Source organism: Apostichopus japonicus, chromosome 11, assembly GCF_037975245.1.
Source record: "Apostichopus japonicus isolate 1M-3 chromosome 11, ASM3797524v1, whole genome shotgun sequence".
Classification (NCBI taxonomy): Eukaryota; Metazoa; Echinodermata; class Holothuroidea; order Aspidochirotida; family Stichopodidae; genus Apostichopus; species Apostichopus japonicus.
This window is the reverse complement of record NC_092571.1, coordinates 6,617,847-6,634,070: the sequence shown is the minus strand read 5'-3', so window position 1 is coordinate 6,634,070 and position 16,224 is coordinate 6,617,847. Positions and strand designations below refer to the sequence as shown.

The 16,224-nt window shown below is 36.7% G+C and overlaps 1 protein-coding gene across 4 annotated transcripts in view; it reads right to left on the bottom strand.

Annotated features, from left to right (window-relative positions):
- The window catches only part of LOC139976031 (polyamine-transporting ATPase 13A3-like), a 77,793-nt gene that overhangs the window by 39,103 nt on the left and 22,466 nt on the right, over nucleotides 1-16,224 (bottom strand). The window contains exons 1-3 of one of the 4 annotated variants that reach the window (XM_071984421.1): nucleotides 14,264-14,767; nucleotides 1,047-1,104; nucleotides 94-261 (exon numbers count right to left, since the gene is read on the bottom strand). In XM_071984421.1, coding sequence (XP_071840522.1) covers nucleotides 94-261; nucleotides 1,047-1,104; nucleotides 14,264-14,343 — 306 coding nt within the window. In that variant the 5' untranslated portion in view covers nucleotides 14,344-14,767. Of the gene's footprint in view, nucleotides 1-93; nucleotides 262-1,046; nucleotides 1,105-11,320; nucleotides 11,913-14,263; nucleotides 14,768-16,224 lie in introns of those variants that run through there. The other 3 variants (XM_071984419.1, XM_071984420.1, XM_071984422.1) reach the window with 3 other exon arrangements.

The window sequence follows — 16,224 nt, the reverse complement described above, 5'->3', positions numbered from 1 at the left end:
GGGGTTTGTAATCAGACGATAAGTTAATGTATTTGACAAGTGTTTAACTTCCAAATCTACAAAGCTGTAGCTCAGACCGATAGTGCGACTTACCCGTACTAACAATACATCCGCCTCAGCTAGTGAACACCTCTCGTACATCAACTTTATCTCCCAGTTGGGTTTCCATCGAAACACCAGGAAAAGAAAACCAAGGGTCAATACGCCAACGATGGAAAAGGCGATCGTGCGAGGAACATTTCGACGGTATCCAAAACATTCCTAGATAGGAAAAAGTTAAGAATCGCTTGCAGGTAATAAAATAAGTTTAAAATAAGGAGGAAAGGCATAAATATCAATATCAATGTCAATATCAGTATTAATATCAATACAATATCAATATCAGTATTAATATCAATATCAATATCAGTATTAATATCAGTATTAATATCAATATCAATACCAATACCAATACCGATATCAATATCAATATCAATATCAATACCAATACCAATATCAATATCAAAATCAATATCAATATCAGTATTAATATCAAAATCAATATCAATATCAGTATTAATATCAATATCAATATCAATATCATTATTAATATCAATATCAATATCAGTATTAATATCAATATCAATATCAATGTCAATATCAATATCACTATCAAAATCAATATCAATATCAGTATTAATATCAATATCAATATCAGTATTAATATCAATATCAGTATTAATATCAATATCAATATCAATGTCAATATCAATATCACTATCAAAATCAATATCAATATCAATACCAATATCAATACCGATATCAAGATCAATACCAATATCATTATCAATATCAAGGCTCACCATATTTATACACATACAACATCCGATCTAAGTCTATGTAAAATCTACATTTCATCTTCGTCCTAAGGCTCAACATACTTAAACGCATACAACATACGATCTAAGTCTATGTAACATCTACATTTCTTTGAAGAAAGGTGTATGTGTCCTCCAAAGATACCATCCGGCGGAACTTATACAAAGTTGTGTTGTTCAAAGACTCACTATTTGCTCATCGGTACCCTCGCCTAGAACCAATCGCTCCCTCGAAGCAGGATGCTCTCTGAAGAAAAAATGAAATCAGAACTTTATGGCTCATCAAATTTGAAAAGTAATGAAAGCCTCTGATAATGATATATCAATATCGAAATGAAACTAATAAAGGTTTCGATGACCAAGTATACTTGATCAGAATTCAGGAGATGAGATGGATTGTTCAAGGCAAACGACTGAAGAAAGACAACGACGCTAAAAGTAGGTAATTGAAACCGACAAATAACGTTCAATCAGTTCGCTACTTCATTAGCATGACAATCCCTGAAACACAAGAAATACATAGCTTATGCACAATGAAAATTCGCTTACACAACATACTTACATAAAGGAGTACTTTATTCTGACCAAGCATAAATTAATCAACTTAAATGTATTCGCTCGATATTAGCATTTGATGTTGCATATATAAACATTTTTCTTGGTTTGATTGCTGGAGAGGGGTAAACGTCTTAAGAGGGGGCAGTCTCGCAGGGATGGGCATACTCGTATGGGTATATATTTCCATAATGACGGGCGGAAAGCTATGAAGCGTGTTTCTATTACGCGAACGTCCTATTAAGTATTTGATTTTGGGATATTCAATGAGAGCGACTGTTTCTCTTCTCTCATATCCGGGAGTAGTCTATAAAAGAAATATGTCCAGCTGCTTCGACTGATGAGTAGTTAGTTGTGACGTATAACAATACACTCCTGTGCCCAGGCACGTCAACTGTGGGAAACTTTTGCAACAACTGGCTTTTCTCAGCTGAATTGCAAGCGTTCATATGAATTGACGTGGAAGTCTTTACTGTTTTCAAGGTCTTCCGTTGTATTCAAAGGGATATTCCTGCTACAGCAAACGTTAACCGTTTCTGATTCAAAAGTTGAGTGCTTATTTCGAAGATTACTGAATAAAACCACATCCTTATGTGTAACAGAGTTTGCCGACGATGATCATATAACATATGGAATTCAATACTGGAAATTGAGCTATCAACGAGCAGTGTTGTACACTTGTCTCTTCCTTATAAGTGGCAGACATTGAATCTGCAAACATTTAAGTGTCAGACATCGAGTCTGCGAACATATGTAACTGTCAGACATTGAATCTGCGAACGTATAAGTGTCAGACATTGAGGCTGAGAACATATAAATGTCAGACATTGAGTCTTCGAACATGTAAGTGTCAAACAAAGAGTTTGCAAACATATATAGTGTTCGACATAGTGTCTGCAAACATATAAGTGTCAGACATTGAGTCTGCAAATAAATAAGTGCCAGACATTGAGTCTGCAAACATATAAGTGTCAGACATTGAGTCTACAAACACATAAGTATCAGATATTGAGTCTGCAAACATATAAGTGTCAGACATTGAGTCTGCAAACATATAAGTGTCAGACATTGAGTCTGCAAACACATAAGTGTCAGACACCGAGTCTGCAAACACATAAGTGTCAGACATTGAGTCTGCGAACATATGAGTGTCAGACATTGAGTCTGCAAACATATAAGTGTCAGACATTGAGTCTGCGAACACATACGTGTCAGGCATTTAGTCTGCTAACATAGCCTACGGTATGAAAACTTTTCCATTAAATGTTGGCAGCAGAGCGGACTTGCTAGCAAGGTCATCAACACAAAGTAAGAGGTGTATGCGTCCCACTAAGTTAGGAGTCCAACCCAGCCGAACATAATTGTTGCATAAAAATGAACGTTTTTGGAAGCATCAATCATTTTAAAGTTAGTTTCGTGTTTCTTTCCTAATTTACGAGATAATACTCTTTTTTTAACATACAAAGCTTTGTCTGTACTTTCTTAGGAGTTATGTTTCTAAAGACGATCCTGCTAGGATGTAAACATCAGACTTCAATTTTTTTAATCGTTACATAGCCTTTTGTATTTTCGAATACACATTGTGTTGGTTATGACCAGTTAACCATAGGTGAATCATGTAAGCCTAGATGAACTACCGTCTAGTTACACCTACGTGTGATTGATCAACTTAAAATTAGACATTTACTTCTTTCATGGCACAGCTGCTACCACTGTTACCTCTAACATTGAGACGTCATAACTTCTGAAGACGAGTAGCTGTATGTATAAATACTGTAGTGATTTATTAAACATTAAACAAGGTCCTTCTTTTCAAATCTGAAAGATATTGAGATTGTTATAGCATAAATTATTTATGATGTGGAATCATGATGAGCGAGCGTCGTAAAAACAATTCATGATCACTTGACTTCTGTGACTAATCCAAGTGGGATCAAACCCTCTCTTCGGTTGTGACGAATACTTCACACAGCTTCACCCGGCGAGAAAATGATTCAGAATTATTAATAATGTAAAATGAAACGAACCAGTGATACATAGCATTGCCATAAATGTCATCATAACATGTAACTGCTGGCTGAACAATTGATCCTTTTAAACATTCTCTTTCAGTTATAACTTAACTAGAATCTAAACATATATCATATGTGTGTTATGAGCAGTGATTGTGTGATAATAAACACGCGGAAGCCGTGAACAATACTTTGTCAACACTATACATTGTCCATTACACTGTTTGCTCTAAGAAACAGCAAACACACAGGGGACATGTGTGTGCTATATGGGCAGGGGATTGTGTGGTCATACGAACCTTAAACAGCAGTTGTGAACGGTGAACCTTTCAACAAGTTTTCGTTCACATGTAGTCTGCTATAAATTTAGCAAACATATAGCTGACCAAAACAGGGACTTTCAATTGTATACCGAGACACAAATGCTTGATGACCAATGTCATCATTGGTGATGAATTTCAACACGATGCTGTCCTCGCTAGAGGCGAAGATTTAACTATCTGAATGTCTGTACCTTATTTATATTGATTGTATACGGCATTAATAATTATTTTAATAACCACTTGCCTGAAATGTACTAACCAAACTTCTAGACATTATTGTGTCTTGATTCTATACAGTTCGACTTCTGATGCATTGGCTCTTAGAGTACAGAGTTCTTTGAACTTGTCGTGTCAGGCCGATAGTGATTCTTTGTCGCGCGTTTCATGTGTCATTGAGAATATAATAACTGTAAATCTGTACACATAACGTTGTACTGTGTGAAAGGGTGGAGCTCTACTGGAGCGTTAGATAATAGCCAAAATCAAAAGTCATTCTCAAATCGATGCCAAGTCGGGCTCAAAATTGGAGCTGAATTCAGCGTGCTTGTGCACACATGAAAATACGAGTAGGAAAAACAAAATGAAGACAAAGAAAAAGTCGTTCTCTCTTTTTCTCCCCTACGCCTTCATATCCCACTCAGAAAAAAAAACTCGCTGCAGCTTCGGAGGCTTTCCCTACTGAACCCCCCACAAGGCCTTTGAACTTCACTTTCCAGAGAAATTGCAAACCTCTCGAGGTGTATTTTTATGCTTTTAATCTCGCTATCAGAAAATAGGGAAAATCTAAAAACGCTACAGTAGCTGAGACTTTGCTCGCTGGACCCAAATAGGCTTATTATAGATCAATTCCATAGACTTTTATAGTAAAGGCTCATTCCGACATGTATTTTTTCTTTGTCGAAATGACTTCACTATAGAGCCCCCCCCCCCCCCGCCCTCCCCTCCTTGAGAAATGTACGCCCCTGATCCACATACCAAGTATCAAGTCATTCAAGCTATACTTCAGTTATGATAAAAATGATTTCAGACTTTGACACCTGTTGACTCCAAATAATAGCCTTGACTGCCAGAAAAAGCAATGAGGATCTTGTTCTCAATAAGTCGGATCCACAGAAAAAATAATAACCTAAGATTGACATTTGGAGCTACAGTGTTTATATTGTTTCATACTTTGACCTATGTTGACCTTACTTGACCTTTGACTTCTACAGAATACAATGTTGTTTCTTGCAATTTATGATTTTGATCCAGATGCCATTTATGAAGTTTGTCAAAGCTTTACCTTTCAAGTTATGCTGTTTACAAAGTTTGAACTTTTACCTTTATTGACTTCAAATGACATTTGATGTGACAGAAAACGATAGGATTCTTGTACACAATAAGTGTATTTTCGTGTACCCAGGGGTAGGAGCCGGGGGGTGGAGGGCACTGGGGGCACGTGCCCCCCACTTTTTTCCAAAATAGCATATGTGCCCTACTGATATAAAATGTGCCCCTTTGAAGAAGAACTCTTTTGGATATCTTAAGCCTTTGTTAATTTTAATATTTTATTTTAATTATTCACGTGCACCATAATAGTATTGATAGCATACTAACACATCATATATATTTAAGTGATATGGCCGGTGTGTATCGGTTTATAGCTAAACGAGTGGTGGTTGTGGAATGAGAAAGTGCCCTCTAATGTTGTGCCCCCCCCCCTTTTTAGAAGCTTCCTACCCCTGTGTGTAATTGTTGAGTTATCATGTTTACATGTATGCTTACGCGTTACATCTTCACACACGCACACGCACACGCACACATTATCCCATCACCATTGCAACGCATATATTCCTCAGTTTTGCCGTCGGTAAGCAATATAAAAAAAAAAATATCTGGTATTTTGAACAATTTGAAGGTCATGGACAGTTGTTTTGTTTCGCTGTCGTCTCTTATCATTCCTATATATGGAATATCATCCACTCGTTTTAAGCCTGCTCTATCTTTAACAGTATGTAACTTCATACACAAGCTTTGTATTATCTCCAATATGCCTCAGACTTGTTGTTGTTTTGTATTGTGATACCTCTTTGTGTGAATGAAGTGTCTGTAGTGTTTACTTTAAATGAGATACATGATGTTGTTGTCTTCTTTCTTGTTGTTGTTTTTGTTAAAGATCACTGAATCAGTACAACAACCTCTTCTATGAAAACATAGGTGATGGTATTACATTAAAAACTGTTACATTTATACTACCATTGAGCCAGACTATGGACGCCAGTTCTTTGTAACTTGATGGGCAAAAGGGAGTCGAAAGAATAATTCCTTTCTGGAGACAATAATATTTACAAGGTATAGACTGATGTGTCGTCAGCATCTTAGAGATGAAAACTTAAAAAATGTAATACTAAAGTTAATTTTCATGTTGGCCGTTTTTCCTTTCTCACATTGATTTCACAAAAGTTCACCACATGTCATACTGTGAGTGATAGTTTATAAAAATAGAAAAAAAAATCCTGCTTTGATTGCTTCGAATGCAAATATTAATACTCTCATCGCTGCACTCGACATCCTTCCATAAGCCAGCTAATATATAGCCTATGTGTGCGAGACACATTTAGCCCCAGAAGATGAACTTAATTTTCTGCGTTACAAAATTCACCGTGGGGAAGATATATTCATCATTTTATAGTTTTCCTCGAATAACCGTCGATTGAAGGCGCGATAATATAAAGCCTGTTTTAGTATTATGAAAAGAAAAATTATACCTGTATATGAGAATACTTGGAGAAAGTCAGAGAGATCAAACGAACTTGTAGAATGATCGAATCAAAGACCGACTAGAACAATATTTGTGTTTGTTAGAATATTGCTTACATTAATTGAGCTGAGATGTATAGACGTTCGCGTACTTCTTTCTGGTACATCCTATTACATATAAATCAACCTCTCCCAAGGATGCTCAAAGCAAACTTTGATTAAACCGCCAACTTAAGGTTCAAAACAACATACTATCAGTATCGTGCTATGATTACATAGAAACACAACACATTGTACGGACAAACTAGCTTCAAGTTCAACATTTACATCTTCTTATCGTGGACTTAACATATTACTTCCAGTTATTGTATTTGTGAAAATAATCTATTAAGCATTGACAAAATAGTCACCAATCTATCTACCAGTAACTGACTGAATACTAGAATACGCGACATTACACAGGTAAGGTAAATTAGTGAAGCAATTTCTTCAAGTGCTTGAAATCATATTTACAAATAGTCTGGGGGTCTGCAGTTACAGTAACATAAAAGTTTTAATGTATTTGTTGCATGTCCGAATGACAACAGAGGTAGGCCTAGATATTAACCAGTAGCTGCAAAAAGTGCGGGGAAGCCGGTGATTTATTGTAAGATCATGGGTAGCGTATTGACTGTCACGAGTTCATAACAGGTGTGGCCGGCTAATCCGTTCCGATCTCAAGGTCATATTTGTAACTGAAGAATTATCCAAGTTGGTATAAATTCCTGAGGGCGAAATATTTCTTCGCTTGTAGCCCCCCCCCCCCCCCCCCCCGCTAGTCATTCTTGCAAAGACTGGCTTTGTATTGATTCATTAGGCCTAAATATATCCTGGACAACACCATTTTTTGTCATCAAAGTCATGTCGATTGATTAAAAGATGTCTTAACAAACGACTACTAGTTTGACATTCTCACGTAAGTAGCCTAACAACAACCCAGCGTCACAGAACTAATACATCCCCGTTGTAAGTGTTCGATATTTGGAACGATATATTTTTTGAACACCTGCCCCGACTTAAATTCAAAGGTCTCTAAAAAAAAAAACTCTTTACTTTGAACAGCCTTGCTTTTCTGATATACGAGGACAGTTTATTAAAACGACATTTTTTTAAATTGTTATTGTGGTAAGAGGTTTTGTTTAAGACTGATATTTTCATACTCAATCGGTAGGTCAGGAACGTTTCACTTTATTTCTATTGAGATTTTGACGAAGTATCCAAACATAGATAGGAGGGGTTTTGGTTGTCATTGGAGGGTTCCGAGGAATAGTATCCATCCCATATTTTGAGGAATATAGAATACTGAGGACAGACAATCCAGCAATAAACTGAAGGGAAGATTCCCCCCACCCCCTCCCCCTTCGGATGACTAAAAATTGTCCAAACTTAGTGAACAGTCCAACTGTTAAAGTGGAAGTTCACTGATATTATAACATCAAGTAAGCATGATTAAAAGGGTTCTACGGTACTGGACATGTTTCGATGAAAGTAAAATATAACTATTTGCTAGTCTATGATTTTAAGATAATAACACGGGTTCTTTCTACGCAGCCGCACTATAGGCCTATCGAATTTGATCAGGAAGTTATGTAGTATGCAGGCCAGTGGTCTCCTGCTGCTCTGAGCCCTCAGGCACTGTCCGATTACTCGACCGTTAAGTCCGTTCAGTGCAACATAGGTATAGTTGCATTTAGAAAGTGTATGCTTATCTCAGCTGAAAGCTTTCAGCTGAGCTATAGCTATCGTAAGATTCCGCCGTGTTTACCACCGTGTTGAATGACTGCCGTTTCGTCATTTTCCATTTGATTTAGCTGAAATATCGTGAGAGGTTTGTGTGACTTTAGTTTTCATACATGTAATCATATTTGATAATAATTTGAAGGCCACTTGAGGTCATGCGAGGTCATTTTCTATAAACGTTAAAAACTGCTATACTCCAAGAGCGTTCGTCCAAATCTGCTGAAATGTTGTGGATATAATGTTTGAACGGTGGTGAACCAAAGTTGTTCAGGAAATTTTTTTTTAATTTTTTTTTTATACACAACAGGGGCTTCTGTAGAGTTTTCAGTTATGATGAAATGTATAGGCCACCGATCATATTCAATATCATGAAATTTGGTTTTAACATTTTAGGACTTATGACCAGTATGCGTGTTGGTTTGAGTACCAAAATGTCTTCGATTTTAATTTTCCCGTCATTTTGGGACATAACTCCACCCGTGGGACTATTTATCAAGTCAAATATTAACATCTCCTTCAGGCTTTCTATCTAATTCGACAATATCGGGAAATTTCTCGGGGAGTCACAAGGGGCGGTTCGTATACACGTTACAATTATTAGCTAACAATCGTTGAATCAGCCCATTTCGGGAAATAGTCACCGGATTTCAGGATATGTATAGCGGCGCAATTCGGGGAAATTCATTTCTGAAATGAGGAGACACAAATCATTAATCGCACCTGGCTTGCCATGATCATGTGTCGCATCTATCATTGTTAATTTCAGTAAATAAAATAAAAGTTTATCTTTACGTACGTCTCTTTTTTTTTTCAAAACAATTATTTAGACAACTTTCTAACATTGGTACAACTTTTTCTGCTAAGAAGGCGCATAAGCCAATGGGGATAATGGTGATGGGAGGTGAATGGAAATGACACCGTTATCCCGCTTTTGTCTTTAGTTTACCAAAAATGGATAAACTGCTCAGAAATATTGACAATCAAAATAAATTTCTAAAAAAGAAGCTTAGCTGAGCTACTGCAGGGCTGCTCCTGTTATGTCATGATACCATGGAACTCTTTCATATGCACTGCACGTTGTACGAGACATGAGGTAAATGTTGGATTGCCCTTGTGCGCACCACGCAAAAGAAATAGTAACATGTATAGCGCAGCTACAGTTAGTTACACGAAGACATACCACAGTTAGTTGGCTAACATACTGACATACAAATATGTTGCTTCATTACAGGACGAATAAACAAAACACACGTACAGATTGTCACTGAATACAATCTCTTTAAAGTTGATTTTTAACGAGCGGTTTCAAACACAAGTTCAAAAGGTTTCACATAAATTTGAAGGGAGCGCAAGATTGCATACAGTCAAGGGAGACATATGTGGATAGTCAAGATATAGGCCCATGGTAGCCTCGTGAACATTAACGATATGTGCACTGATTGATTTCAATATGATGGAGCACTGATAACGATAAACATTCCCATCATTACAAGGAAACACATATTAGGTTGTAGTTCATTCGTATTAGAACAAATACATATATAATACTCTTAGTCATTTATTATTTACTTATGATTATACTTTTATTATTGCTAGATTCTAAATTAGACTTCAAGTGCATAGTTGCATGAACCGAAGTTTCATCGTTTAATTGCATGCGTAAATGAGGCCTATACTAACTTCGTTCGATACCTTGTTGCGTGTAAAACTTCTTGTAAATTTACAACGCGGTCAATGCATGGCAAGTCAGATTTAGTGTCTATTTTAGTATTATATATTGAAACATGCATGGTTTGCACCTGTCGGCAGCTGAGGTATCCAAGCTAAAGAGCAAAGTCCTCAGTGTCTGCAATATCTGTATCGTGTTTATGACCGCATTGGTTTCTGCACCGTTCCGACTAACCATAGGCCTAAAGGCCTACATTATATGCTTTGCAAATTGCATTCCAAGAATACTTGTAAACTGTTGACAGGATAAACAGAGTCAGCGTTCATGTTACGACGACAATGTTATATGTTGCGATACAGAACACTTTGTAACTAAACGTTTATGAACACCACCGGTTCAACTTGGTAGCTTGTATGCTTCCAGTGTTACTGATTCTATTCTTATGATTATCAATCTGCTGCGTGACGTGCACACGTAGTCCATGATTAAATGTTGCTCTCGGGTCATGAATATATCTATGTCCTACTTACATGGAACCAGGCGCGTAGCGAGGAATTTGCCAAGGATGGGGCGAATCCTTCAGGCAACTATCTAAGCGTAGCGCCACCATGATTTGGCGTGAAGTGTACAAGAAAATTTCCCAGGCCTTGTAAGAGCATTTTCTATTTTGAAATTACTAGCGGTTTCATAAAAAAAATACAAGAATTATGCTAAAGGAGGGGGCGGTCGCCCCTTCGCCACCCCCCCCCCATTTGGCTACGCGCCTGCATGGAACCCCTCTCACATCCTTCGTACCGTAATTATGCAACGGATGTTTGTTACAGCAATGCTGAAACCAATTTTTATAGAATATGTTAGTTGACTATGCTTCTTTATGCCCTACAATAAAGGGTTCTGGCGTTACAAGGGGGGATTGCCAAGTGGGGGATTGCCAAGGAAACAATATAGCTTTAACAGGTAAGTATTAAAGACTTGTTACAAGAGAAGGTAATGTGAATACAATGGGATGCAACGGGTCACTCCAATTAGCTACACTGCGGTGACACATTCCGTAGAGTGCGGTAATGTTTTAAACACTATTGAATCATTTCCAAACCAAAGTAGGCCAAAATACCGTTTTGCTAAGAAATTTGCCAATAGATTCTCCTTCTTGAGATCTGAACGCTTTTAACATTCGACTCATGGAACAACTTGGTTATACTTTAAACGTCATCAATTGTTACAACAAATGTATCTCACGGTCAATATTGTGACACTTACAGGCATGATTTAAAATTCGCTTAATTTCGAATTTGCAAAATGATACAGTTCTGTTTTTTACCCCTCGTACGACCCGTAACTGTAAAATTTCAATACAGAATTAAGAAAAACGAAAACGCACCCTACCTGGCATCATCATCATCATCATCATCATCTGCGTTGTTGTTGGTTGTTCGACCTGTCGCCATCGAGTGATACTTTAATTAAAGTAATGTTTACAGCGATACCCTATGCGATTTTACAATGCGCGATGACTATGTTGTGAGAAATTGGTGAACCACAGGGCTAACAAATCAGTCCAAAATCAAGAAGCACCGAAGAACGTTTTAGGTCAAAACAAACCCTTTGCTTCTGCTATCTTTCTTCCGAAAGATGTCTAAATGGATCGCAGTCTTGCCCTTCGTAATAAAACTTTAACACTAATGCAAGGTCACTCCAGGTTATCAGTAAACCTAATGTGATTTATGCTATTATTTCTTATAGTCAGCCAGTGTGATAAGATTGGTGGAAAATTGAGGTGACGTGAACGTATGCCAACACATTTCTTTCCAATAAAGTTCAAAGGTAGCGCACGAGATAGTTAGATAGTTATGCCAAGTGGTTGACCTTCTTTCGCTAACTGATCTTTAAGCACAACAAGGAATACTTCTCACTTGTAAACTATTTCGGTCTAATCACCTGCAGTAGAAAACTTGTACCAATCAGGACATCGCATAATGCCCTGAAACCTATCGAGGGTGTGTTCCAGATAAATTATATACAACTGTCGTTTTGGCAGTTTTACAATCTGTCTGAGATTACAAGTGTTGGCGAAAATTATATACGTTAACTTTTAAATTATGGAATTATACGTAAAAATTTTAGATTTTGGCGGGAAAAAGTCATTGCCTTGTCCGTGTTTAGTAACCTCTGTCGAATAGTTTTACTAACTTTAACATCACTAAGTCGTATTCTTTGAAATCTAATTAATTCTGCTCCATAGCGACCACTTTTGTAAATCAGATCTTCATAAAGCAGAGGATTTTCTCCTTTCAAACAACGTCCGAGAGTGTTCACTTGGCAACTAAGAAGTAATAAGCCTCTGGAAGTTCGTAAAATAGAGGGGGGTTGTTGTAATTAAACTGTTAATTTTGCGTTTCCTGTTAAAACACATCCGTCACGTGACATTCCTACGATAATTAAAAAAAAAGTTTGTTTGCTTATACAAGACACGTGTGCTTATATATGCTTACGACAAACTTATGGCATTGCTTATCTCACTGCACAAATGTTTCTCAAATCCAAAGCAGATTAAGAAAGAAAGTTAACATTTCACGAGTATTATCAGGAATGACTTCACACATTAATCTCAAAATGGCCGAAATATTCTCTCTCTCCTAAATATGAAATAAAATGAACTGGTGAAAACTTTTCAAAAACACTTGAATGCTTCATTCTTAATGTGCATTAACACATCTAGGAGCGTGGTCCTTATTGATGAAAAACAGTATACAGACTGATTAACCACTACGGTAAGTACAACTAGTGCGGTGTATTTATTTCCTTTATGACAAACTGGATATAATCAATGTGAAAAGGTAAAATATTTCCAAACGAGTTCAACCTTCTTTACGGTTCAGTGTGTTTTCTTTTCATGTTTCAAGTGGCTGATCTTCATAAAGTATGGCTCTACGATCAAATTAATTGTAACATTTTGAAAGTATATCTCCAACTTTCATAAAGCAGATATCAAAATACTTAAAAATACTCATTATTATCAGATACATGTATAGACGTGATTGACACAACAAGACTAATTAATGATAACATTGAACGATTGACACAACAAGACTGATGATAATATGAAACGATTGACACAACAAGACTGATGATAGCATCAAACGATTGAAACAACAAGACTGATGATAGCATTAAACGATTGACACAACAAGACTGATGATAACATTAAACGATCGACACAACAAGACTGATGATAACATTAAACGATTGACACAACAAGACTGATGATAGCATTAAACGATTGACACAACAAGACTGATGATAACATTAAACGATTGACACAACAAGACTGGTGATAGCATTAAACGATTGAAACAACAAGACTGATGATAGCATTAAACGATTGACACAACAAGACTGATGATAGCATTAAACGATTGACACAACAAGACTGGTGATAGCATTAAACGATTGACATGCACAACAAGACTGATGATAACATTAAACGATTGAAACAACAAGACTGATGATAACATTAAACGATTGACACAACAAGACTGATGATAACATTAAACGATTGACACAACAAGACTGATGATAGCATTAAACGATTGACACAACAAGACTGATGATAGCATTTAACGATTGAAACAACAAGACTGATGATAGCATTAAACGATTGAAACAACAAGACTGATGATAACATTAAACGATTGACACAACAAGACTGATGATAACATTAAACGATTGACACAACAAGACTGATGATAACATTAAACGATTGACACAACAAGACTGATGATAACATTAAACGATTGAAACAACAAAACTGATGATAGCATTAAACGATTGACACAACAAGACTGGTGATAGCATTAAACGATTGACACAACAAGACTGATGATAGCATTAAACGATTGACACAACAAGACTGATGATAACATTAAACGATTGACACAACAAGACTGATGATAGCATTAAACGATTGACACATTAAGACTGATGATAACATTAAACGATTGAAACAACAAAACTGATGATAGCATTAAACGATTGACATGCACAACAAGACTGATGATAACATTAAACGATTGAAACAACAAGACTGATGATAGCATTAAACGATTGACACAACAAGACTGGAAATAACATTAAACGCGGAAGTAAGACGTTTGCCGGTATTAGTTTGGACGGCAAAGACGAAGATACTCCAAAAAAATAATACAGAAATGATCATAGCTCATTAAAAGTGATCAACAACGGAAGAACGCGGCATAATTGGATGACGTGATAACTTACTAAAGAAAAGATATCTCCGTTAAATGAATGTTTCGCCTTCCGACGACTTACCTGCTCATATCAGTCATTCTCGAGGGTCGGAACCTCGGTTGACTCCAAACTTCATAAAGTGTTCCTGCCAACTGGTGCATCTCGTTAAAGGCTCAGAAGACGAAACTCTTACACGAAAAACCACCTTTTGCCTCGTAAGTGCAATGTGGTTATAGTAAGCGCATCTAGTGCGTGCATCACCAAGGTGTGTGTGTCAGCGGTCTGAGGCAGCTGCGAGCAAGCTGACGTAGCAGAGGCGAATCAGTCTACCGTGATGAGGCATTTGCATAAATGTTACAAACTCACGCATGAAAATGAAAAGTTTCTCCTCAAGCTGAAAGTGGATCGCTGGTTTCTTGTCTGTTATCCTACTGCAAGCTCTGCTGTTGTTATTATGATGGGGACTACCAAACATGTAAAGGTTTGGAGACAATACAAATAGTTGATGGAAAGAAAGGAATATCGCCCAATTCCAAGAGAAACTGTTTGTTGTATAAGATGAGAACAATATTAACACTATTTCAATCATTCTGGGAATATCCATGGTATTTTGTCCCTTGTGAAACTCTAATAAACATGCACATCGTACTGATGTGAAGCAATGCCTCGCCCGAGATATATCCGTCGGCTGCTTCGCTAGTTTCTTGTATATTGCCACGAATTCTGCAGGTGTGTAATGCGATTTTACACTTACTTGAAAATTAATACAAGTTAAGGCTATTTTCTGCAGTTCGGAGAATACAATCAATCCAAACTTCGCAGCTTGGAGATGAGCAATTATGCGTTGATTGTTTGTAATGTTATTATAAGAAACCAGTTCTATTCAATCATCCGATATGGATGATGTTTGATCAATTAGAGTCTGGCTTTCAATGATTGAAAGCAAGAGTTCCCCCCACACCTCTAATTAATATATCCATGTGTCCCTAATCATATACAGGCATTCACCTTCTAATTGCTGTTTACGTTACGCGTGGTCTTTGTTTTCTAAGGTAGAATGACAATGTGTCTCCTTACTGTGTCATTATATTGACATCGTAAGATACGCGTTACGGTGTACATGACATTGTGCTGCCGAATAGCTAATATATACTAAAGAAGTGGAATAACAAGGCATAGAAAGAAGGCATCAGAAGGCATAAGAAGGTATTAGAAGGCTTACGTTTAACCCACAAAGTCTCTGTATATACTTGCATGAACGTTTGTACCCCATTTTTGCGATATAAACAAGTAACGGATATACAGCAGTATATATGAATGCGTGTTTGTTTGTATGTATGTATACGTGTATTTATCTATGTAAGTGTGTTTGTATGTGTGTATGGTGTGATTGATTATATCATGCTACGCATAAAGATGCATCTCCGTTATTGACTTTAGTTACATTATACAAGTTTTATAAAGCATAAATTTGTAAATGCTATCTATATTTGTAAAATCACGCGTATGCACATTTGTTCTTTTGGTTCATGCATAAAGAAGACAATACTATAGTACGTATGATTCAGATTACAATTAAGTTATTATAAACAATGAAAGATGTGTTTGAATACTGATCAGCAAAGTCTCATAGTTCACTATGAACATTTTCTAGCACATTTATGTATGGAACGCGAAAAGGGCAACTAAGTTTACTGCTGTCTAAACTAAAGTTGTTGCTGCAGCTGTTTTACCGTGCTGTTGCTCAAACTCACGTTGATGTCTAAACTTCCGTTATCTCAATTAACGTCCTGATTTGTAGCAACAGCCATGTGATTATCGTTAACAACCTGATTTGTCGAACAAAATCAAGTTGTTAACGATATTTACATAATAGTTGCTAACTTGCTACAACTCCGAGGACGTTGTTAAAGATATTGTTAACGTAATATTTGAATAATTGTTTTATCACAGAAAGTTATGAGTTGAGAGAATCTATGAATTTTGCGGGAAGCTACCACAACATCTCTGATACTGAAAATGACTTCATCTCACAGTATGTT